The following is a 24,860-nucleotide window of genomic DNA, read 5'->3' as shown; positions in this document are numbered from 1 at the left end:
TTTAAAAAAATAAAATATAAATAAATAAATAAATAAAAGTCTGAACAGACTAAAGAAAGAGCATTTTATATTTTTGAGCCTGACTTCACATCGAGTCATGGGGTCAGCAAGGCATAGGCTGGCGAAAGGGTCCTTCCAGAAGCAAAAATCTCTATAGGAGCAAAGTTAAGTTCTACTACATTGACTTTTTATTATTACATAAGTGATTGGTAATTGTCAAGATAACTAGGAAAGAGTTTTCATAAAATTTGATATGGTACTGGCATAAAGATAGACATATAGATCAATGTATTAACATTGAGAATCTAAAAATAAACTCTCACATTATAGTCAACTGATTTTCAACAAGGGTGTCAGACAATTAAATGGAACAAGAATAGTCTTTGTAACAAATGGTACTGGGACAAATGGATATCCACATGCAAAGTAATAAAATCAGACCTCTACCCCATAGCATATATACAAAATTACCTTAAAATCTAAGAGCTAAAATGATAAAACTCTTAGAAAAAAGCATACGTGTATATGTTTGTGACTGGATTTGGCAATGATTTCTTAGACATGACACCAAAAGACAAAAGCAGATTAAGTTTACTTCATCAAAATTAAAAACTTCTATGCTTCAAATATCACCATCAAGAAAGTGAAAGGGCAAGCGACTAAATATGAGAAAATATCTGAAAATCCCATATCTGCTAAGGGATTTGTATGTAGGATATTTAAATAACTCTTCCAATAATGAAAAGACAATCCAATATAAAAATGGGGAAAAGAATGGATTAGTTCCTTAAAGAAGATATAGAAATGGATAAAAATCACATTAAAAGGGAGATGTTCGGGGTGCCTGGGTGGCTCAGTCAGTTGGGAGTCCGACTTTGATGCAGGTCACGATCTCATGGTTTGTGAGTTCGAGCCCCGCATGGGGCTTTGTGCTGACAGCTGGGAGCCTGGAGCCTGCTTCAGATTCTGTGTCTCCCTCTCTCTCTGCCCCTCCCCTGCTCACACTGTCTCTCTCAAAAATAAAAGAGAGATGTTCAACATCATTAGTTATAAGAAAAATGCAAACCAAAAACCACAAGATGCCATTTCATACCCACTAGAATTGCTATAATAAAAACAACAGATAATGACAAACATTGGCAAGAGTCAGGAAAAATGGGAACTCTCAAAAACTGCTGATGAAAATGTAATGTTGCTGCCACTTTGGAAAATAGTCTGGCAGTTCCTCAAAAGGTTAAACTTGAAAAACATTTTTTCTAAACTTATTTTAGAGAGAGTGCACAAGTGGGGTAGAGGGACAGAAGGAGAGGGAGGGAGAGAATCCCACGCAGGCTCCATGCTCAGAGCAGAGCCCAATGTAGGGCTCGATTCCACAACCCTGAGATCATGACCTGAGCTGAAATCAAGAGCCGGCCACTCAACCAGCTGACCCACCCAAGTGCCTGCCCCTCCTCAAAAGGTTGAAAAAACAAAAACAAACAAAAAGGTTTAACAGAGTTACCATATGAACCAGCAAATGTATTTATAGGTATATACCCAAGAGAAATGAAAACATGTTCACATAAAAAGTTGTACATTACACAAAAATAACCTCAAAATGGATGAAAGACCTCAATGTGAGACAGGAAGCCATCAAAATCCTCGAGGAGAAAGCAGGCAAAACCCTCTTTGATCTTGCCAGCAGCAACTTCTTATCTAAACGTCTCTGGAGGCAAGGGAAACAAAAGCAAAAATGAACTACTGGGACCTCATCAAAATGAAAAGCTTCTGCACAGTGAAGGAAACAATCAGCAAAACTAAAAGGCAACTGACAGAATGGGAGAAGGTATTTGCAAATGACATATCAGATAGAGTGGGAGAGAGCCAAAGCATAAGAGACTCTTATAAACTGAGGGCTGATGGGGGGTGGGAGGGAGAGGAGGGTGGGTGATGGGTATTGAAGGGGGCATCTTTTGGGATGAGCACTGGGTGTTTATGGAAACCAATTGGACAATAAATTTCATATATTTGAAAAAAAAAATGGTTAGTATCCAAAATCTACAAAGAACTTACCAAACTCAACACCCAAAAAAACAAGTAATCCAGTGAAGTAATGGGCAAAAGACATGAGCAGACACTGCTCCAAAGAAGACATCCACATGGCCAACTGACACAGGCAAAAATGCTCCACATCACTCATCATCAGGGAAATCAAAACCACACTGAGATACCACCTTACACCTGTCAGAATGGCTAACATTAAGAACTCAGGGAACAACATATGTTGGCGAAGATGCAGAGAAGAGGATCTCTTTTGCATTGTTGGTGGCAATGCAAGCTCGTGCAGTCACTCTGGAAAATGGTATGGAGTTTCCTCAAAAAACTAAAAACAGAACTACACTATGACCCAGCAATTGCACTACTAGGCATTTATCCGAGGGATACAGGTGTGCTGTTTCAAAGGGACACATGCACCCCCATGTTTATAGCAGCACTATCAGCAATAGCCAAAGTATGGAAAGAGCCCAAATGTCCATCAATGGATGAATGGATAAAGAAGATGTGGTGTATATATTCAATGGAGTATTACTTGGCAATCAAAAAGAATGAAATCTTGCCATTTGCAACTACGTGGATGGAACTGGAGGGTATTAATACTAAGTGAAATAAGTAAGTCAGAGAAAGACAAATTCATATGATTTCACTTGTATGAGGACTTCAAGAGACAAAACAGATGAACATAAGGGAAGGGAAACAAAAATAATATAAAAACAGGGATGGGACAGAGGAGACTCATAAATATGGAGAACAAACAGGGTTGCTGGAAGGGTTGTGGGAGGGGGGATGGTCTTAATGAGTAAGGGGCATTAAGGAATCTACTCCTGAAATCATTGCTTCAGTATATGCTAACTAATTTGGATGTAAATTTTTAAAAATGAAATATAAAGTTAATAAAAAAGAACACACCCTGCCCAAAAAAAAATCTTAACCCAGGTAGTCTCTGGCTTGAGGATTCAGGAGATAAGGACCTTCTAGAGAAGTCAGAGCTATGAGTTGGCTGAAAGCTATCTAAATTTTTGTTTCACAGGGAAGACCTTAAAGTGGCAGCTAATTTCATGCCATAACCCTAATTCCTTTCTATAGGCATCTACAGAAAATCCCTCGTTATTCTTTAATAAAAGCTTAATCAGTTTCGGATATTCTTACAAATTTTAGTTTTTGAGACCTTAAAGACTGCTTTAGGACACAGTAGCAGGACAACGCCTCGCACTCTCATTCATAGCAGACTGATCAACATAGTGTCATGTTACTCGCATGAAAAGTACCCTAAAACAATGTGACTCATTTATAAGAGGTCTAGAAAAGAAAATAATTTTCAGTGTCTCTTCAGCCACAAAAAGGGCCAGTCAACAGAATGTTCTAGTTCCCCTGACGGGTACAGCTGTCTAATGAAACTTGCATGTATATTATATAGCTTTTGTGACTGAAAGAAACTAGTTGGTCAGTGTATCTACCTCACTGCTCCCACTTAGGATGTACAGTGTAAATCCTACAAAGGAGGGTGAGAGTGGGATGACATTAACTGTTCTGCTTGGAAAACAGTTGGGGTTTCACTACATGTCAATAAATTAGAATCCTGAATTGCATATTAGTCTTTTCTGAGATTGAACTGTGAAATCTCTGAAAGGCTGATTAACTCAAGTGAATGGAGAAAAATGAGTTTCTGAACTTGCAATGGTAGGAGCTCTATGTTACTAGGTAAGGCCCTGACTGAGCAGCCATTTCTAGTTTTTCACTGGCATTTCTTTTCCTTTACAAAATCCAACAAAGAGAAAAGTCCATTCCTTTGAGAAGGACGTTTGCATAACGACCTGCTAGTCAGTCTTGATGAAGACAATAAATTGCAAATTTGTAATTACAAATTACAACAAATCATCATTAAAATAACCTGTTCTCAAACTCTCACTGAAGGGTTGAGATTACAAGAGAAAGTCAGAACTCAAGATCAAATGATCACTCAAAGTTTGGGGAAGTTTGAAACACGCTGAAAAATATTAGCAGGGACTCACACATCTGTATGCCAACGTTCACAGCAGCATTATTCACAATAGCCAAAAGGTGGACTAAACCAAACGCTCACTGTGGTGTATATAAAATGTGGCTTTTCTTAGACTCTCACAATGTTTTTATTAAAATCTCACTACAAACATCATTACTTTATGAATTCAATCCGCTTCATCTATATAGAAGAATTACATCACTAGCAGCAAGTAGGAACAATATGAACCTAATATTTTGATCTGTGAGATTTTTCATATGATCCAAAACATTCTTATGTACTACCACTAGTGAAATAAGGATTCCTTTTCAGTAGGGCAGACATTAAGAGACGGACTTACCAAACTTGTCCTTAACAAGTTGCTCTGAAGATCTTGAATTTGGGCCGCTTGCTGTTTGATGGTTTCTTCTTGCCTGGTATTTTTAACCTCTAGCCTAAAATGCAGATCTTAAGATAATTATTCTCACACATAAATTTAAAAAAATACCGTATAATTTCTGAACAAATGAGGGCATTACATAAATCCTTAAAATTTTATCAAGAGGAGGATTTGGCAATTGTGCCATTTTTCTCGTTGTGTTTTGTGGATAAGGTGCAACATTGAGAAATAATATGCCACAATCTGCATTTCAAAATAGCTCAAAGCTGGAATTTGTACCCAGCTTAACAAAGATATACTGGCATAACTAATACATTTCTCATACTACACTGCTTATCTGCTTTATAAATAATCAAGCTATTTTCTGTGAGGATTAAATTATACTTTTGCATATGATCTTACGTCTTCTCAGCATATCTTACGGCCTCTGCATGTTGATCCTGTGCTTCTTGCAACTAGAATAAAGAAAAAAAATAATTCTAACTACTGACAATCTAGTAGAACACCAACACCTGTTTCTGTAACTAAATGGTTTTTGTTTTTTTTTTTACTTGAGAGACAGAGACACAGAGAGAGAGAGAGAGAGAGAGAGAGACAGCACAGCATGCACAAGTGGGGAAGAGAGGCAGAGAGAGAGAGAAAATCGTAAGCAGGCTGCAAGCTCAGGGAGAAGCCTGATGAGGGGCTCGGTCTCAGGACCGGTCTCATGATGTGGGGTTTGGGATCATGACCTGAGTGGAAATTGAGAGTCAGGGCGCTCAACCAACTATGCCGCCCAAGTGCCCCTGTAACTAAAATCTTATTGGACCCAGCCACACTCTCCTCTACATGCTGACTGATGGCTACTTTTAGGTCGTAACAGCAGAGCTGAGCTTCTACAACAGAGACTATGGCCTAAAAGCCAAAAATGTTTCAATACTCTTACAGAAGAGTTTACCAACCATACTCTACTACAAAAACATAATGTTTTTAATGTTTTAAAATTATACATGATCAGATAAACATACAAATGTATGTACCGGTCAAATAGAGGGAATATAGGAAATTACCTTATGGTAAACATTTCTGTTTTCATACTCCAAGCACCGCATCAACTCTGATTTCAAATATTCACATAGGTGAATGGCATTGCCATTCTCGTGATTATAAAACTGAACATGATGTTTTCAGTGACGAGATATTTCATGGAACAGTTTGAGAAGCAGTATCTTAGTAGGAGCCAGTATGCCTGGATCTAAATTCCCAATTCTGCTGGTGATGAGCTATATGACCTTGAGCAAACTACCTAAAACTTCCGTGTCTCAGTCTTTGCATCTGTAAAATGAAGGTAATAACAGCACCTACTGGGGCACCTGGGTGGCTCAGTCGGTTCAGCGTCTGGCTCTTGATTTCCGCTCAGGACATGATCTCAGGGTCATGTGATTGAGCCCCACATCAGGCTCTGCATGGACAGCGAGGAGCCCGCTTGGAATTCATTCTCTCTCTCTCTCTCTCTCTCTCCCTTTCTCTCCCTACCTGACCTTCCCCACAATCTCTCTCTCTCTCTCTCTCTCTCAAAATAAAGAACCTTAAAAAAGTGATCTCCAAATAAATAATAATAGTATCTACCTCACTGGGATGTTGGGAAGATTAAATTAGGAAATAATACATGAACAACTTAGAAGGGTACACGGCACATAGTCAGCTCTAAGTGTCTGCATTTAGCATGATTACTGTTGCTGTATTTTGCGTTCCAATACAACATGATAGTTTAGGCAGGTGGCATGCCAGTAGAAGTGGTCCCCTATACAAATTATACTGAAGTTATTCTCACTCCACCGCAAGTGGCAGCAAATGGGGAGCATGAGGCCCAGAATCTCTCCTCAGTACTTCACACAACTTTCGCCAATGCCACTAGCCAACAGTACTTTTTTTCCACTTAAAATACTTATAACTAACTTCCTCTCTATACTACTCAGTGGACAATGCTCACAGACTACAGTACAAACAGCACCTCCTAGACTGAGTAATAAATCCTTTACATGACCATCAGAGGCAAGGGAAAGCCACTGACATGGGAATAATGGAGTCTTGCTAAACCAAAGTTCCTCAATCATTTCATGTCCGTACTGTTTACGTTAGGCTGCTTTAGCAGGTACTCTGATGAAGAGATTAAGGCTTTGTGGTAAAAGCAGATCTGGGGCGCCTGGGTGGCGCAGTCGGTTAAGCGTCCGACTTCAGCCAGGTCACGATCTCACGGTCCGTGAGTTCGAGCCCCGCGTCAGGCTCTGGGCTGATGGCTCAGAGCCTGGAGCCTGTTTCCGATTCTGTGTCTCCCTCTCTCTCTGTCCCTCCCCCGTTCATGCTCTGTCTCTCTCTGTCCCAAAAATAAATAAACGTTGAAAAAAAAAAAAAAAAAAAAAAAAAAAGCAGATCAGAAAAGCTGTCCCCAGAGCTTTGCAGTTGGTAAAATGCTATAAATCCGTAAATCCCAGTTCTGGCTGCATAAGGAAGAAAGATTTCAATTTCTCCTCTTCTATTAACCATTTGCTTAAGTTTTGAAGCTTTGTCCATCTATCACCCTGCTTCTCCCCTTGCAGTGGACTCGAACATTTTTTAATGTATCGTCTCATCCACAGATGCAACTTTTCTTCACTTCTTTCCTTCTTTTACACTAAAACCTACCTTTCACTCCTATCATTCCACTAAGAAAGTTTGAGGGTCATCAAGGACCTTTTTTTTTTTAATTTTTTTAAAGTCTTTATCCTGTTTCACTTCTCAGCAGCAGCTGATAACAATGACCATACTCTCCCTCTGCTCTTTTTTTTCAATTTTTTTTTTTTTTAACATTTATTTTTGAGACAGAGAGAGATAGAGCATGAACGGGGGAGGGTCAGAGAGTCCCTCTGCTCTTCTAACCCCACCTTATTTCTAAAGGATGGCAACCCCTGACATTGAGTCCTTGCCCCTTGCTATCTGTCTTTTCAAACACTCTTAAGGCTTCAAAACCAGATTCTCTAATTCACATTTCGAGCTTTGACCCCTTTACCTAGGCCATCTGTACTTTGCACTCTTCCGTCTAGGTCCTCATAGACAACGTCCTCAACCGCAGACTCAAAAATCATTACTTAATAACATGGATTACCTTTGTAGACAGCTAATCGTGTACATTTATTTGGACTCTTTTCCGTGTTACTTTGAGTGTGTTTTTCTTATTGACTCTTAGGGGGCACCCTTACCCTTAGGATGCTGACCAGCATAGTTTGTCTCGCTTTTCTTTTATAACACGACATTTATCACAGGGCTGGATAATCACTGGTTTGCCTTTGTTTCCTTTCGAGTAATTTCTTAGTCCATAGAGATCTCACCTTATGGAACTCTTCTGAAGTTCCTTTCAGACGCATGCTTGACTATATTGTCAGGAAGGTTAAGTCGGCTAGAGCTTAACCTTCTTCCCAATCCAGATTCTTCACCTCAAAATTGTGTGCATCAAATATCTAAACCCAGGTAGCCTCTGACTTGGGGATTCAAGAGATAAGCGCCTTCTAGAGAAGTCAGAGCTATGAGTTGGCTGAAAACCATCTAAATTTTTGTTTCACAGGGAAGACCTTAAAGTGGCAGCTAATTTCATGCCATAACCCTAATTCCTTTCTATAGGCATCTACAGAAAATCCCTCGTTATTCTTTAATAAAAGCTTAATCAGTTTTGGATATTCTTACAAATTTTAGTTTTTGAGACCTTAAAGATTGCTTTAGGACACAGTAGCAGGACAACGCCTCGCACTCTCATTCATAGCAGACTGATCAACATAGTGTCATGTTACTCGCATGAAAAGTACCCTAAAACAATGTGACTCATTTATAAGAGGTCTAGAAAAGAAAATAATTTTCAGTGTCTCTTCAGCCACAAAAAGGGCCAGTCAACAGAATGTTCTAGTTCCCCTGACGGGTACAGCTGTCTAATGAAACTTGCATGTATATTATATAGCTTTTGTGACTGAAAGAAACTAGTTGGTCAGTGTATCTACCTCACTGCTCCCACTTAGGATGTACAGTGTAAATCCTACAAAGGAGGGTGAGAGTGGGATGACATTAACTGTTCTGCTTGGAAAACAGTTGGGGTTTCACTACATGTCAATAAATTAGAATCCTGAATTGCATATTAGTCTTTTCTGAGATTGAACTGTGAAATCTCTGAAAGGCTGATTAACTCAAGTGAATGGAGAAAAATGAGTTTCTGAACTTGCAATGGTAGGAGCTCTATGTTACTAGGTAAGGCCCTGACTGAGCAGCCATTTCTAGTTTTTCACTGGCATTTCTTTTCCTTTACAAAATCCAACAAAGAGAAAAGTCCATTCCTTTGAGAAGGACGTTTGCATAACGACCTGCTAGTCAGTCTTGATGAAGACAATAAATTGCAAATTTGTAATTACAAATTACAACAAATCATCATTAAAATAACCTGTTCTCAAACTCTCACTGAAGGGTTGAGATTACAAGAGAAAGTCAGAACTCAAGATCAAATGATCACTCAAAGTTTGGGGAAGTTTGAAACACGCTGAAAAATATTAGCAGGGACTCACACATCTGTATGCCAACGTTCACAGCAGCATTATTCACAATAGCCAAAAGGTGGACTAAACCAAACGCTCACTGTGGTGTATATAAAATGTGGCTTTTCTTAGACTCTCACAATGTTTTTATTAAAATCTCACTACAAACATCATTACTTTATGAATTCAATCCGCTTCATCTATATAGAAGAATTACATCACTAGCAGCAAGTAGGAACAATATGAACCTAATATTTTGATCTGTGAGATTTTTCATATGATCCAAAACATTCTTATGTACTACCACTAGTGAAATAAGGATTCCTTTTCAGTAGGGCAGACATTAAGAGACGGACTTACCAAACTTGTCCTTAACAAGTTGCTCTGAAGATCTTGAATTTGGGCCGCTTGCTGTTTGATGGTTTCTTCTTGCCTGGTATTTTTAACCTCTAGCCTAAAATGCAGATCTTAAGATAATTATTCTCACACATAAATTTAAAAAAATACCGTATAATTTCTGAACAAATGAGGGCATTACATAAATCCTTAAAATTTTATCAAGAGGAGGATTTGGCAATTGTGCCATTTTTCTCGTTGTGTTTTGTGGATAAGGTGCAACATTGAGAGATAATATGCCACAATCTGCATTTCAAAATAGCTCAAAGCTGGAATTTGTACCCAGCTTAACAAAGATATACTGGCATAACTAATACATTTCTCATACTACACTGCTTATCTGCTTTATAAATAATCAAGCTATTTTCTGTGAGGATTAAATTATACTTTTGCATATGATCTTTCGTCTTCTCAGCATATCTTACGGCCTCTGCATGTTGATCCTGTGCTTCTTGCAACTAGAATAAAGAAAAGGTAATAATTTTAACTACTGGCAATCTAGTAGAACACCATCACCTGTTCTTGTAACTACATTTTTTTTTTTTTACTTGAGAGACAGAGACACAGAGAGAGAGAGAGACCGCGTGCGTAAGTGGGGAAGAGAGGCAGAGAGAGAGACAGAGAAAATCGTAAGCAGGCTGCAAGCTCAGGGAGAAGCCTGATGAGGGGCTCGGTCTCAGGACCGGTCTCATGATGTGGGGTTTGGGATCATGACCTGAGTGGAAATTAAGAGTCAGGACGCTCAACCAACTATGCCGCCCAAGTGCCCCTGTAACTAAAATCTTATTGGACCCAGCCACACTCTCCTCTACATGCTGACTGATGGCTACTTTTAGGTCATAACAGCAGAGCTGAGCTGCTACAACAGACTATGGCCTACGAAGACAAAAATGTTTAAATACTCTTACAGAATAGCTTACCAACCTTACTCTACTACAAAAACATAACATTTTTAATGTTTTTAAATTATATATGATCAGATAAACATACAACTTTATCTACTGGTCAAACGGAGGAAATATAGGGAATTACCTTATGGTAAACATTTCTGTTTTCATACTCCAAGCACCGCATCAACTATGATTTCAAATATTCACATAGGTGAATGACATTGCTATTCTAGTGATTATATAACTTAACATGTTGTTTTCAATGGCAACAAGATGTTTCATGGAATAGTTTGAGAAGCAGTATCTTAGTAGGAGCCAAAATGCCTGGGTCTGAATTCCCAATTCTGCTGGTTATTACCTATATGACCTTGAGCAAATTACTTAAAACTTCTGTGTCTCAGTTTCTGCATCTATAAAATGAAGATAATAGCATCTACTGGGGCACCTGGGTGGCTCACTCAGTTCAGCATCTGACTTCGACTCAGGTCATGATCTCGCAGTTTGTGAGTTTGAGCCCCGCATCGGGTTCTGTGCTCACAGCTCAGAGCCTGGATCCTGCTTCAGATTCTGTGTCTCCTCCTCTCTCTGCCCTCCCCATGCCCATGCCCTGTCTCTCAATAATGAATAAACGTTAAAAATAATAAGAAGAATAATAGCATCTACTGGGGCATCTGGGTGGCTAAGTCAGTTAAGCATCCAATTCTTGCTTCCAGCTCAGGTCATGATCTCATGGTTCATGAAACTGAGCCCCATGTTGGCTCTGCACTGACAGAATGGACCCTGCTTGGGATTCTCTCTCTCCTCTCTCTGCCCCTCCCCTGTTAACATGCATGCACACACTCTCTCTTGCTCTTTCTCTCTCAAAATAAATAAACTTTAAAAAAAAATTTTAAATTAAACAAAGAAAAAAAAGTGTCAATTCCTGTGAGGAAGGATACAAAAGCTTCAACTTTCCTAAGAGTAAATATTATAAGAAAAAATATATAACACAAATAGAATAAAAGAGTTTAAGAAATAAATGCATTGTAAAGATACTAAAATCATAATGAATTAATTATAATGAAAATACAAAAGGAAGTGGTCTATGGAAATTAGTATCCTAAAACACTTTATATTATTTGACCAGCTATAAGTTAGCTGTTGACAGATTACATTTAATACATGCCTGACTTCTGACTTGACCTAATTTCTTCTTTAGATCCCGTGTCTCATCTTCTAAACTAAGACGATAACGTGATGTAACCTCCAGGGAAGCCTCTGACATAGACTGTTTCTTCAGAGTATCAGCCAGTTCTTGTTGAAGTTGTCTCATAACTACCTAATAAGACATTTCTGTTACTGATTTTATAAATCATCTTATTATTAAATTATGTTAATAATATACAACTCTAACATACGTACTTTGAGAAATATCACCACATACATCAATTAACCATCTTTTCCTAACACGTACACATTCCTATTTACTGAATTCAGTTAAAGAACAAAAGGTGTTATATCTCCCTGGCTAGTCAGGATGATGTCACTTAGATAATGAATCCAGCCTATCTGTTCTCCACTGGTGAATTTGCAAAGCTTCATAACCTACAGAAGTCTCAAAAAGAAATGGGGACATAGTGGGCACAGCAGTCGTAAATTCTACATTATGAAAGGTTTTCCCTCTTTTTTTATTACAGGTTTAAGTTACCGTCAGAGTTCCTCACATATCCAATTCTCTGCTCTTATTCTTCTAATAGAGTCCTATCTCAGAACCAAAGTAAAGTCATTCCAATGGCCCCTGCTTCCATCCCCCTCCCTGACCTCAGCTCCTACAGCTCTCTCCCCTACTCACTCCATTCCTGCTAAACAAGAATCCTGCAACCCCTCCTTGGTCTGAAAATGGAGATCCAATGCCAAATTAATAAATCACAGAGAGATACAATTCTCTTTGTACTGGACAAACTTATGCCCACATGACAGTAACTGAGCTTCGAAATGAGCAAATTATTTGTAAAAATATTTAAAATAAGTTATAAATAGCAGTGGGAAGATTACTCAAAGATAGCTTTGCTAAAACTCACCACAGTTGTCCCAAATTATGATTTAGTGAAAAGTAGATGCCTTTAAAGAATTAAGAGGTTGTAGGAACACATGATTTGAGACTGAAAATTAAAATTTATGTGAATAAAAATAAAATCATACCAACTTAAAATGTATAAAAAGCTACCAAAGGAAAAGTACTACCAGATAGAGCACCTACACTTCATTTCATCTGGGAAATCTGAAGTTACTGTCCGGTTAACTCAATTAATTGAATCTCTATTTCAAAATACTCATTTTACATTTGAGCATTTTCATTTACCAGCTCACCACAGTAATAAAATGTGGTGGCAAAGATTAAAATTTTTATGGGAGGGTTTGTCGGTTAAGTGACCAACTCTTGAATTCGGCTCAGGTCATGAATCCCACAGTTCATGAGTTCTAGAACCCTGTGTCGGGCTCCACCCTGGCAGTGCAGAACCTGCTTGGCATTTTCTCTCTCTCTGCCCCTCCCCAACTCATGTTCTCTCTCTCTCTCTCAAACTAAACTTAAAAAAATTATTATCGTATGGGGCGCCTGGGTGGCTCAGTCGGTTGAGCGGCCGACTTCGGCTCAGGTCATGATCTCGAGGTCCGTGAGTTCGAGCCCCGCGTTGGGCTCTGTGCTGACAGCTCAGAGCCTGGAGCCTGCTTCAGATTCTGTGTCTCCCTCTCTCTGACCCTCCCCCATTCATGCTCTGTTTCTCTCTGTCTCAAAAAATAAATAAAAAAAGTTAAAAAAAAAAATTTAAAAAAAAAAATTATTATTGTAGCAGAAGACTATTATCTATTAACAATTTATAATTTAACATCTTAAAGTTTCATAGATGACACCATAACTTTACTCAAATTAAAGCACCTCTCAGGTCTAATTTTCATTTGTTGCATACAAGTTATGCTTTTATGTTGATTTATAGTTTTTTTTTTTTTTTAATATTCAACTAGATTCAAAATTCAGCCATAATCAAGTATTACCAGAATTTTCTTTCTGGAAATCTGAAAAATTCTTATCTTTCTGGATACTTACTTCTATTTTTGCTTTCTCATTTTCATAATGATACATTCTTTCTTTTAAATGTTTACATTCATCGATTAACTCTTTATTTCTTTCTCCCAGCATAAGACCTTGTTCTTCACTTTTAGCTTCAAGTTTTTTTATGATATTCTGAAACTGGTCTTGGATATTAATTACTAGCTTTTCTTTACTGTCCGCTTTGTTGTGAGCATCATCTAGTTGCTGTCTAAGCAACATATTTTCACTTTGTAGTTGAGATAACCTTTCCTCTAAGGATTCCTGCTTTGCAATGTATTTATTCACTTTACTTTGTTCGTTCTGATACATGTGTTCAATTTCCGTCTTCTGGCATTGTGTTTGGCTTAGGTCCCTTTGTACACATTCTAAAACTAAAGTCTTTTCTCTGAGAGCATCTTTTGTGTGATGGAGCTCAATTTCCAGGGCATTGAGTTTACTTTCAACTTGAGAAAGTTGCTGAGAAAGAACTTCATTGTTATCTTGTAGATTAGACACATCAAAATTCATTTTGTCCTGTAAGTGAAACCATTCATCTCTTGCTCTCTGGAAAGCAAGTTCTAGGTCTCTTCTTGATGTCTGACTCTGATCATGATCGTGTACAGCAGTAGCCAGTCTAGCACGGTATGATTCAACTTCTGCTTCCAGGCTCTCTTTATTTTGTTTTTCATGCTCCAGTTTAGAGTTTAGCATCGTAATCTCAGCAGTCAGAACATTAAGCTGTCCACTATATTGGAATATTGTTTTTGATAATGTTTCCTCATTCTGTTTTATGGTCTTTTGAAGATTGTCATTCTCTTCTTTTACAATTTCAATGTCTTCACAATATTTCGTTTCCTTTCCCTGGTTCTGATTTTTTATGGTGTCTATTTCCAGTCTTAGCATGGCAATTTCATCCTGCAACATGTGGTTTTTATGCAACAGGTCTTGTTTTTTCTCATGACTATCAGAAAGCTAAGTAAAACAAAGGAAATTTTCAGATAGCACTCAATAAAATGACATTATATCATGATTTTCTTTCCAATTACAGTATAATCTATGTTTATACAATGAAAACGTTGCAAGGGGTGCCAGCGTGGCTCAGTTGGTTAAGCCTCTGACTCTCAATTTTGGCTCAGGGAATGATCTCAGATTCTGTGGGTTTAAGCCCCGCATCAGGCTCTGTGCTGACAGTACGGAACCTGCTTGGGATTCTCTCTCTCCCTCTCCCTGCCCCTTCCTGGCTTGTGCTCTCTCTCTCAAAAATAAATAAATACACATGGAAGGAAGGAAGGAAGGAAGGAAGGAAGGAAGATTATAGTAAGTGAATATCCAACTGGAAAAAAATAAAGTTGGCTCCAAATCTCAAATTTTATACAAGCATAAGTTCCCAAAAGTTCAGAACTTTAACTGAAGATAATGAAGGCATGAAAGTAAAAAAGAATTCGTGAGAAAAGTTTTCAGAATCTCAGTATTGGAAAAGGCTTTCTGATTTACAACAAACCAGAAGGCCTGAAATAAAAGATTAATAAATCTGACTACACTTAAAAATTGAGTTTACAGTAGATATCGAACACAGCTACCCCACAGTAAAATCGTTAGCTCTGCATCTACTTGGACAGATTAAATTTCCTAAAATTCTTTTTTCCTGATAATATTTCATAGATATCTACTTTGCTAATATTTCTACAGTCAGTTATAAGAATATATCTATTGATAACTGACAAATCTAGGCACTGTACTATAATATAAACACTTCTCCATACATCAATGAACTCATTTGGTTATCATAATTCTAGAATGCGAGATTAAAACTGTGAGCCGCAGGACTCTGCCCAGGTCTTCTCACTCCACAACTAGTGCTCCTGCACCAACCACTGCTACTTCTCTAGTGTAAATACACAAGTACGAAAGAAGTCTTGGATTTCAAAATACTGATAGGAAATAAGGTGAAATTTATACATCTCTTAGAAAATCATGAGATTATTTACTGCTGCAATAACTTGTATTTCCTCTTCATGTTGAAAATAGTAATAAATAAAAAATAATAATAAATAAAAAAATAAAATAGTAATAAATATAAAAGAGGGGAAATACACTCCACTATTTTATTAGGAATAAAATACCTATCAATAAATTATCATTAAGTATATAGCATAGCATACCATTGTTTCAAAAGTTCCTTGTAATGAAATAGGATGCTACTTGAAGCAAAGTGTTACTTTTCTCAAAAGTAGGAGACTTGATACCGAAAATATGATCTGTGAACTGGCTACACTCGTCCTCCTGTCCATTAGCAGAAGTGTTAAACTAACCTATTAATATATCAAGGCAGTGAAGTAACTGTTCAAAACCAAAACACATGTTGCTAGTAGCAATAGTTTTGAAATTAGGGAAAGCTCATCGATTCCTACAGAAAGTAATTAAAGCCTCTTATTTGGATGAGGACATTATGAATGTCACTATTTGCTGGAGACAAATGCATTTAATCAAGAATATTATTTTATCAAATGAAGCAAAAATGCCACCGCCCCCCCATGCCCCTCCCCAAAAATATATATGCTTTTAAAATCCTGTATAGTTTCCATGATGTACAGTGTTCGGTTTTTAAAATATATATATACACATACATGGAGAAAAAGTAGTAATAATTAAAAAAATAAAATATATACAAATACATACACACATGTACTTCAAAATAGCTAAAGAAGAAACCTTAGAATTAGTTTTCTTATGAGCCATTTCTATCTCCTTTTGTTTGCAAAGGTGATTGTTTAGAATTCCATCCTGGAATTCTCTGGCATTCTGTGGTGGAGAAAGTTGCCACTGAGTGTCACTGCACTTTTCTACAACCTGTAGATACATTTCATTATGATTCTGGTCTCATACCGTTAAAAAAAAGGTCAAAAGCTGAAGAGGAGAACTTTAAAAAAATATTCAAAGGACCATGATCCCATGTTTTAATTTATTTGAAAGCTAAATAATATATATTGAATCAAAGGGATACCATAAAATATATGTATAATACACTATATAATATTGATGGAAATACACAATTTTTTATCAAAAAGTAATTTACCTGATTCAAATGATTTTTTGCGGCCTTCAATTCCATGTTTAGTGTTCTAAGAGCGAGTTCAAATTGTTGTTTTGTTTCAACTTCTTTATTATATTGGTCTTCTTTTCTTCTTAACCTCTCCCTAATTTTTTCATATAACATATCAGCATTTCTTCTTTTTTCTTCTTCTTGTTTTAAAGTAAATCTGCAATTAAATATGCTTATTTTAAAATTTGTTTTGTTAGAAATAAAAAGTTCCTCCTATGATCTGGTTCCACATGTTGGCTTACTGTCCAAATGAAATTTCTATGTTCTCAAATTTTTTTCCTTTCTAGGGCTGTTTTTAATTTCTCACTTGAATCTCTTCCAAAAGATATATACAATTGAAAAGAAGCAATGAGAAAGCATTATGCAACTTAGTTTTAGTCAGTAATAACTCTGGTAGATGTTGTAAGAAAGGAAGTGTGAAATTATTCAGAAAAGTTAAGAGTTGAAAATTACCCCTTTTCCTACAGGTGTAATTATTCCTCCATAGGACAGATAATTCAGTTACTCATTAAAAAGAGAAGTTACTGTTTATAAACAATTTTATCAATTCACTGGAAATAAATTTCCACTTGACGAAACATTACAGGTACCTCCAAAAATGATGTGCAGTGTAAGAGAGCATCTGCGGATGTTGTTTACACAACATACACGTGCAGATGACTGTCATCCAAGACTAGGCTAGCGAGTCTAATATCTGTTGCCCTACACTTTTTGTTTCTTCTTCCACCACACTTGCAACTTACCTTGTTGATTATCTACTTTATGAATCACTTAAGAATCCCTTCTAGAACAACACAGGATACATATTAAGTAAACAATAAAGAGTAATATGTGATTTCAGCATACACGTTTGAATTAATTTTATCTACCTATGACAGAGATGTTGAAAAACTTATCAGTAATCACTTTCCGTATTACTTTTTTTTTTAATGTTTATTCATTTTTGAGAGAGAAAGGGAGAGCACATGCAAACAAAGGAGGGGCAGAGAGAGAGAGGGAGACAGAAAATCTGAAGTGGGCTCTGCACTGACAACAGAGAGCTCGATGTGGGGCTCAAACTCATGAACCCTGAGATCATGACCTGAGCCAAAGTCAGACACCTGACTGAGCCACCCAGGCACCCCCATTTTACTTTGTTTAAATTTTTTATTGAGAGAGACATGACACAAGTGAGCGAGGGCGGAGAGAGAGAAAGAGACAGAATCCCACGAGGGGCAGAGAAAGAGGGAGAGACAGAGAGAGAAGAGGGGTTCACCCGAAACGGGGCTCGTGCTCACCCAAAGCAGGGCTCGAGCCCACCCAAAGCGGGGCTCAAACTCATGAGATCATCACCTGAGCTGAAGTCAGATGCTTAACCAACTGAGCCACCCAGGCACCCCCACTTTACTTTTTTAACCCTGAATGTTGAGAATAAAACAGAATCAATTTTTGGGAATTTTTCTGTCTTGAGAAAAATGACCATTTTATACTCTGTTGCTGGGTATAGAGATTAATATAAACTTTCCCAAGAACAATTGAACAATGTGGATTAAAGACCTTTTTAAAAATTTTTATACTTTAATCAAATAATATATATTGAAGAATTTATTCCAAGTAACCAGAAATGTAGAAACAGATTTATATAAAAGACATTCCTTACAGCATTCATTAAAATACAGAAAAATGAAAAACAAGCAAAATTCAATCTGTTAAATAATGACGTTTCTATATGGTGGACTTTTAAATGGCCATTAAACTTATGATTTGGAAAATACATTAAATTATTACAAGTATTCACTGTTAAGAACTTGCTGTATTATTTCCAAGAACCTCACACTTCACAACACTAAAGAAGTTTTCTTTCCTGTAAAATCCCACATGGTAAGTTAGCAGTTACAAAACTGTCCCTATACATCTGTAGTATAAAAGTAAACAGTTCAAATGTTTCTTTAAAACCAAGATGCTATACCTCAAACTGCAGAATTCATGTTCCCATTCCACTTTTTGATGCTCTAACCGTGATTTCATGTCTTTTGCTTCTCGTAGCTCGTTTTGTAGTGCACTAACTGTTTTTTCCATTTTTTTAATTTTTCCTGTAAGTAGTTTACAGTGACTTTTGTTAAGTTTCATTAATCTTTCATAGGAAAGAACTATATCTTGGATTTTCAAGAAGCCAACAGTATCTACATCAGAGAAGAAACAGAAATAAAATATATGAGTACTTTTTGCATATACAGGACTGTGCATTTTCAATTTACTCATTCACACATTAAATAAATATATACCTTCAATGTAAGACATTATACTCAGCTCTACAGATACAATAGAGAAGACCCCTGGTTCTCAATTAGCTTAAAGTCTAGTGAAGGAGAAAGACAACTCAAATGATAATTCTAAATTCAGATAGTTCCTATTAGAAAACAGAGTTCTGTGATCATAACTTGATCTAGATTGGGCCCAAGGAAGATAGATTTCCCTGAGGAAGAGATAACTATACTGAGGAATGAAGGATAAGCAGGAGGCAATTAAGCAAATGAGGAAGACAAGCACTCTCGACAGTCTAGAGTACGTGCCGAAGTTCCACTGTAATCTGCTTCTGGCCAAGATGGAGTAACACGTACTGATTGATCTTCCTACCTGAAGCAAGCAAAAACAAAACAGACAAAATACAACTTTAACATGATTTTCAAGACACAGAACTTCAGACAATGAAGGACAATGATCCCTGAAAACAAAACATGTTAGCCTAACACATGCCCAAGCTCACTGCCTTGAGAGAATGTTCAGGCTACGACACGGGAGAAAAGCATTATTTAAATAGCCTCCACCAGACTCCTTGAGTTGAGATGATGAAACTGAGAGTCTGGCAAATTCAAGGCAGATAGAGATGACAGGTCAGCATATAGGAGAGGAGAAAGCAGAACAGAGAAAAAACCCTGGAGATCAGCAAAGGGCCCCCTTTGGGTATTCAGCAGAGTAACAACGAATGCATACATGGAAGGAAGTCATCAAGGGAAAAAAATCTGAAAAGAGTAGAGGAAACACTCCCTGGTACTCTCACAGAACAAGGGACAGTATCTATTCACATTAGCTAGGATAGAAAAACTCATAATTTGCCTTAGGCTGATCACCATTCTGGATTCATCTAATAATTGGCAAGAGCAAGAGACTAAAGGATAAAACTGTTCGTAAGTAACATAACTATATCTCCAAACAAAGCATGAAAAGATAAGTAGAGGCATAGAAGCTATTGTTTTAAAAACTGAATGGCACTCACAGAGATGTAAACTATGTTAGACATGAAAAATACAATGGACAGGAATAAACACATATTAGACATCACAAGATGTCTAATCACAAGAAAAAATGGCCAAAATCTTTCTAAACTGAATGAAAACTATAATCCCACAGATCCAGGAAGGATCTGTCTGGGAAAGAAGAAATGTAAGTAAACTATTGTAATTTTCTTAAACTATATATGATGTGGTATAACATTAATGGAAGCTAGACTGTAATGTTTAACCCACAGACTATAAAACCTAAACCAACCACTACAATAGCAAAACTACAAAGTTCTAGCTAGTATCCAAAATCTGTAAAAAACTCACCAAACTCCACACCCAAAAAACAAATAATCTGGGGAAGAAATGGGTAGAAGACATGAATAGACACTCTTCCAAAGAAGACATCCAGATGGCCAACAGACACATGAAAAGCTGCTCAATGTCACTCCTCATCAGGGAAATACAAATCAAAACCACAATGAGATATCACCTCACGCCAGTCAGAGTGGCTAAAATGAACAAATCAGGAGGCTATAGATGCTGGGGAGGGTGTGGAGAAACAGGAACGCTATTGCACTGTTGGTGGGAATGCAAAATGGTGCCGCCACTCTGGAAAACAGTGTGGAGGTTCCTCAAAAAATTAAAAATAGATCTACCCTATGACCCAGCAATAGCACTGCTAGGAATTTACTCAAGGGATATAGGAGTGCTGATGCGTAGGGGCACTTGTACCCCAATGTTTAAAACAGCACTTTCAACAATCGCCAAATTATGGAAAGAGCCTAAATGTCCATCAACTGATGAATGGATAAAGAAATTGTGGTTTTTATACATAATGGAATACTACGTGGAAATGAGAAAGAATGAAATATGGCCTTTTGTAGCAATGTGGATGAACTGGAGAAGTGTGATGCTAAGTGAAATAAGCCATACAGAGAAAGACAGATACCATATGTTTTCACACTTCTGTGGATCCTGAGAAACTTAACAGAAGACCATGGGGGAGGGGAAGGAAAAAAAAAGTTAGGGAGAGAGCCAAACCATAAGAGACTCTTAAAAACTGAGAATAAACTGAGGGATGATGGGGAGTGGGGGCGGGAGGTGGTGGTGATGGGCATTGAGGAGGGCACCTGTTGGGATGAGCACTGGGTGTTGTATGGAAACCAATTTGACAATAAATTTCATATTAAAAAAAAAACAAGGAAGATATACAGATGTCAAACAAGCACATGAAAATATGCCCAACACCATCAGTTATTAGGGAGATGTATATTAAAACCATAATGATATATATACTAAATATACATCCAAATGTCTAGGATTTAAAAAGCTGACAATACTAAGTGTTCATGAATATGTATGTAGGAATTGGTGCTCTCACAGACTGCTGGTGGGAATGGAAAACGGTGCAACTCCTTTAGAAAACGATTTGGCAGCTTCATAATAAGGGAATATAGAGGGACATGAGATTTTTAAGGGTGATGAATATGTTAACTGTCTGGATTATGGTTATCGTTTCATACGTGTAAACATATGTCAAAACTATCAAATGACACACTTCATATATGTGCAGTTTACCTAACTAAAGCTGTTGGAAACAAAAAGCTCTTTCACAGGAAGAAATGTCTAAAACAGTGGATAAGACACAGATGGAAAGAAGGATGTAAAACAATGCAAGATGAAGCCAGAGGACTGTGGCCTTTAACCTAATAGCAATGAGAAGTAATAGCTAAGCTTTAAGCAAGGAGGTAACATGATGAAATACACATTTTTAAAAAGACATAATAATTATGGCTGCAGTGCAGACCAAGGTCTTGGGAGGCTGAACGGCAGGGAAAACAGTCCTGAGGTTATTTCAGTAATCTAGGAGAAAAATAATGACCTGACCTGGGTGAAGGCACAGAAGAGAAGCAGAGTTAACAAACATTAGATGTGCCATTCCCACTAAGAAAGGTACAGTAGAAATGATGACTCTTTGGCTGACAGGATACAATAGTTCTCCTTTAATAGAAAACATATTTCTGAGATGAGCAACTCTACACTATAGCAGGTGTGCACATATTACTACAGCAATATACATAAAAAGGCTTCCTACCTTTACAATCCATGCCAAGTTGTTCAACTAGCAACATGAAATTCTTAGAGTAAGGCAACTCACAATCCTCTGAAGCTGTTTCAGATGACTGAATTAAGTCGACAAGGTCATCCATAGACGTAACTTGCTTTTTGACCTATAAATAATTAATATTATTTCAAAATGTCCCCCAAATATTTATAAAATATACTAGGTATAGAGAAGTGATAAATACCCATCTTTTTATAAAAGCAAAAACAGGGGCACCTCGGTGGCTCAGTCGGTTGAGCATCCGACTCCATTTTGGTTCAGGTCATGACCTCAGGGTTCCTGAGTTTGAGTCCCATGTTGACCTCCACAATGACAGCATGGAGCCTGCTTGGGATTCTCTCTCCCCCTCTCCCTCTGCCCCTCCCCTACTTGTGCGTGCTCTCTCTCAAAATAAATTTTAAAAATAAGTAAATAAACATTTAAAAGCAAAACCACAGAGACATTTTAAAAGAACGGATTTTTATAAAAAAGACACCGTTATCAATAGCTAGTATTTCTAAATAAATTTTTCATAGAAAATGTCTCTACAGCAAAGGAAGATTTTCTATTTTTTCACTACATCTTTCATAAAGTTTTTACCACTGAATAATATTTCTAATAAATATTTATCAAAATAATATAATAAAATAAAAATAAAATAAATAACAAATAAAATTATATTGTATATTTTTCTTACCTTGTTCTTTTTCTTAGAAATTTTCTTTGCAGGTCTGAAAAAACCCAACAATTCTTTTCAGGCAAATATTAAATACTTAAAATACAAAGGATATTTAAACCTATTGTTTTGGATATAAAATCTCTGCATTTGAAACTAATTTTCTACAAAGGGGATTAAACAACAGAGTAACATTAAACAACATAGAAAATATACTACTGCTAATATTAACAAAGGATTAGGTGTATCCAGTTGTAGTATATGTGCTGCTGAAGCGAGCACAACAAAGTACTAAATTTAGATAAAAACTAACAAAAGCAAAGGAAAATCCTAATGCTACTTGCATTATTTGATAGGAATGATACCATTGTTTTTGTTGTTGTCATTTTTACTAAAAATAAGCTTTTACTGGCACTAAAACCTACTTGGAAAGTGCAAGTTAAGTCCTTATATGAAAGAACCCCTTTTTAACAATCATGATATTAACGTGTTGAAGACTCACTATGCAACTACTATCTAGGTATTATTATGAGCACTTTACATGTCTTAAAGGTATTTTAAGCCTCACAACAATTCTATGAAGTAGGTTGTCATATTAGTATTTTACACAGGAAGAAAATGAGGCACAGAAAGTCGAAGTGACTTGCCCAAGAAGCCCTAATAGCTGGCCAAGAACAGACCCTGAATTCAAACCCAGGAATGTGCCTTCAAAGCATGTGTTTTATAATATGTGGTTAAAGTAATACTTAAGTGTTTCTAACTAATATAATAGCAAATGAATCTACATTATTATTCTATTTCTAGCTATAAATAACAATTTCTGACTCTTACACATTCTTTTAAGAGACTTTATACCTAGGCAATATTGGAAACCTACTTTCAATAAACTAAAGATTTGCTTCTTCTAGAGAAGTTCATCAACAGGCATTCATTCATTCATTCTACTGTTTATTCCCATGTTCAACACATACTTATTGAACATATAATCTGTGTCAATGACATTGCTGGTACAGGAAGCATGGTTTTTGTAATTTAGAGCTTTCTAGTCCAAAAGGAATAATCTGTTATGGATTACTAGTTTATTTTCCAATTGTAAATAAACAAAATCTTCCCCTTTCCCCAGAATGTAAATAAATATTAACTTGATATAACCAGATACTTTAAAGTCCCTAACAAAATCATAGCTATTCGTGATACTATCAAAGGCACTGAATATCTAAAATCATCAAGGAAGGATTAGTTCTATTCAGAATGGTCTCAGTGTTTGTGTATTTTTTATTATATATATATATGTACATAATAAAATATTATATATATTATTATATATTATATATACATTATAATATTTATTTTCTATATATTTACTTACATACTATATAACATATAATAATATATAATATATAATATAAATATCTATTCTATATTTTATATAAATATATTTTACATATTTATATAAATATAAAATAAATATAACATAATAAATATAGTAAATAATATATAATATAATAAATGTATAATATAATATCATACATTATATATAATTAGTATATATATATACACTATATAACAATACATAATACATAGAAATATGTACTGTAATATATATTAAAGTTATATATATAACATAATATAATATATATAATTATATATATATAATACATACACATACATATATATTTTTAAATCTGTACATTCAATTATATGAGAATACCCCATCATGGAATCAATTCTGAATAAACCAACTTTTCCACAAAATTACATGAATAGTACTAAGGACAATTACTATAATCTTTAAAAGATAATGTAATACAATCAACAAACTTCCTAATGTTTGGAAACACAAACAATTTTAAATTAACTAACCGTGTCTATCTCTATTGATCATTTCCAACAGAATACATACTCTAAAAGCTCCCATCTTAAAAAGAGAAAGAAAATGCCTTTGCAATTCACATTCTTTTTCAGTTATCATCCATTTCTCTATTACCTTTCCCAATTAAAATGCTCTAAGGAGTTGTTTACACTTACCTTCCATACTTCCATGGTGACTACTGAAACTGCTCCTTGACAAAGTCACTTAACCTCATCATAACTTTTCAAGCAGTGTATTTGATATGTTGAGTATTTCTTGCTTTAGCTTGGACCTACCTACACTACAGCATTTTATTTTCACAAAAGGTAACCACTGCTAAAATTCCTTCACAGGGAAATAAAGAATTGATAGACTTTACCTGCTTTCATGCTGATCCTTTTCACTTAAACTGCTGCTCTCATTCATTTGTAGTAGACCACCAGTTAGGGAATCGGCCTTCTTCAACACTGGTGTGATCACAGATTCTTCTGATGTCCCTTCTTCATCTTCACCTTTCTTTAACTTCTTATGTAAACCAGGTTCACTACTTAAAAAA

The 24,860-nt window shown here is 36.3% G+C and overlaps 1 protein-coding gene across 9 annotated transcripts in view; it reads right to left on the bottom strand.

Annotated features, from left to right (window-relative positions):
* Positions 1-24,860, bottom strand: part of ANKRD26 (ankyrin repeat domain 26) — a 114,489-nt gene that overhangs the window by 16,151 nt on the left and 73,478 nt on the right. For 7 of the 9 annotated variants that reach the window (XM_078450317.2, XM_078450318.2, XM_078450321.2 and 4 more), the window contains 11 exons: positions 24,684-24,851; positions 22,474-22,507; positions 21,768-21,903; positions 18,358-18,571; positions 16,383-16,566; positions 13,322-14,278; positions 11,402-11,554; positions 9,734-9,804; positions 9,311-9,404; positions 4,821-4,873; positions 4,380-4,473 (listed from right to left, as the gene is read on the bottom strand). In XM_078450317.2, the coding sequence (XP_078306443.1) occupies positions 4,380-4,473; positions 4,821-4,873; positions 9,311-9,404; positions 9,734-9,804; positions 11,402-11,554; positions 13,322-14,278; positions 16,383-16,566; positions 18,358-18,571; positions 21,768-21,903; positions 22,474-22,507; positions 24,684-24,851 (2,158 nt within the window). The remainder of the gene's footprint in view (positions 1-4,379; positions 4,474-4,820; positions 4,874-9,310; positions 9,405-9,733; positions 9,805-11,401; positions 11,555-13,321; positions 14,279-16,382; positions 16,567-18,357; positions 18,572-21,767; positions 21,904-22,473; positions 22,508-24,683; positions 24,852-24,860) is intronic. The other 2 variants (XM_078450320.2, XM_078450322.2) reach the window with 2 other exon arrangements.

Source organism: Panthera onca, chromosome B4, assembly GCF_046562875.1.
Source record: "Panthera onca isolate mPanOnc1 chromosome B4, mPanOnc1 haplotype 2, whole genome shotgun sequence".
Taxonomy (NCBI): domain Eukaryota; kingdom Metazoa; phylum Chordata; class Mammalia; order Carnivora; family Felidae; genus Panthera; species Panthera onca.
The sequence above is the reverse complement of the archived record's forward strand: the minus strand, read 5'-3'. Positions and strand labels throughout refer to the sequence as shown.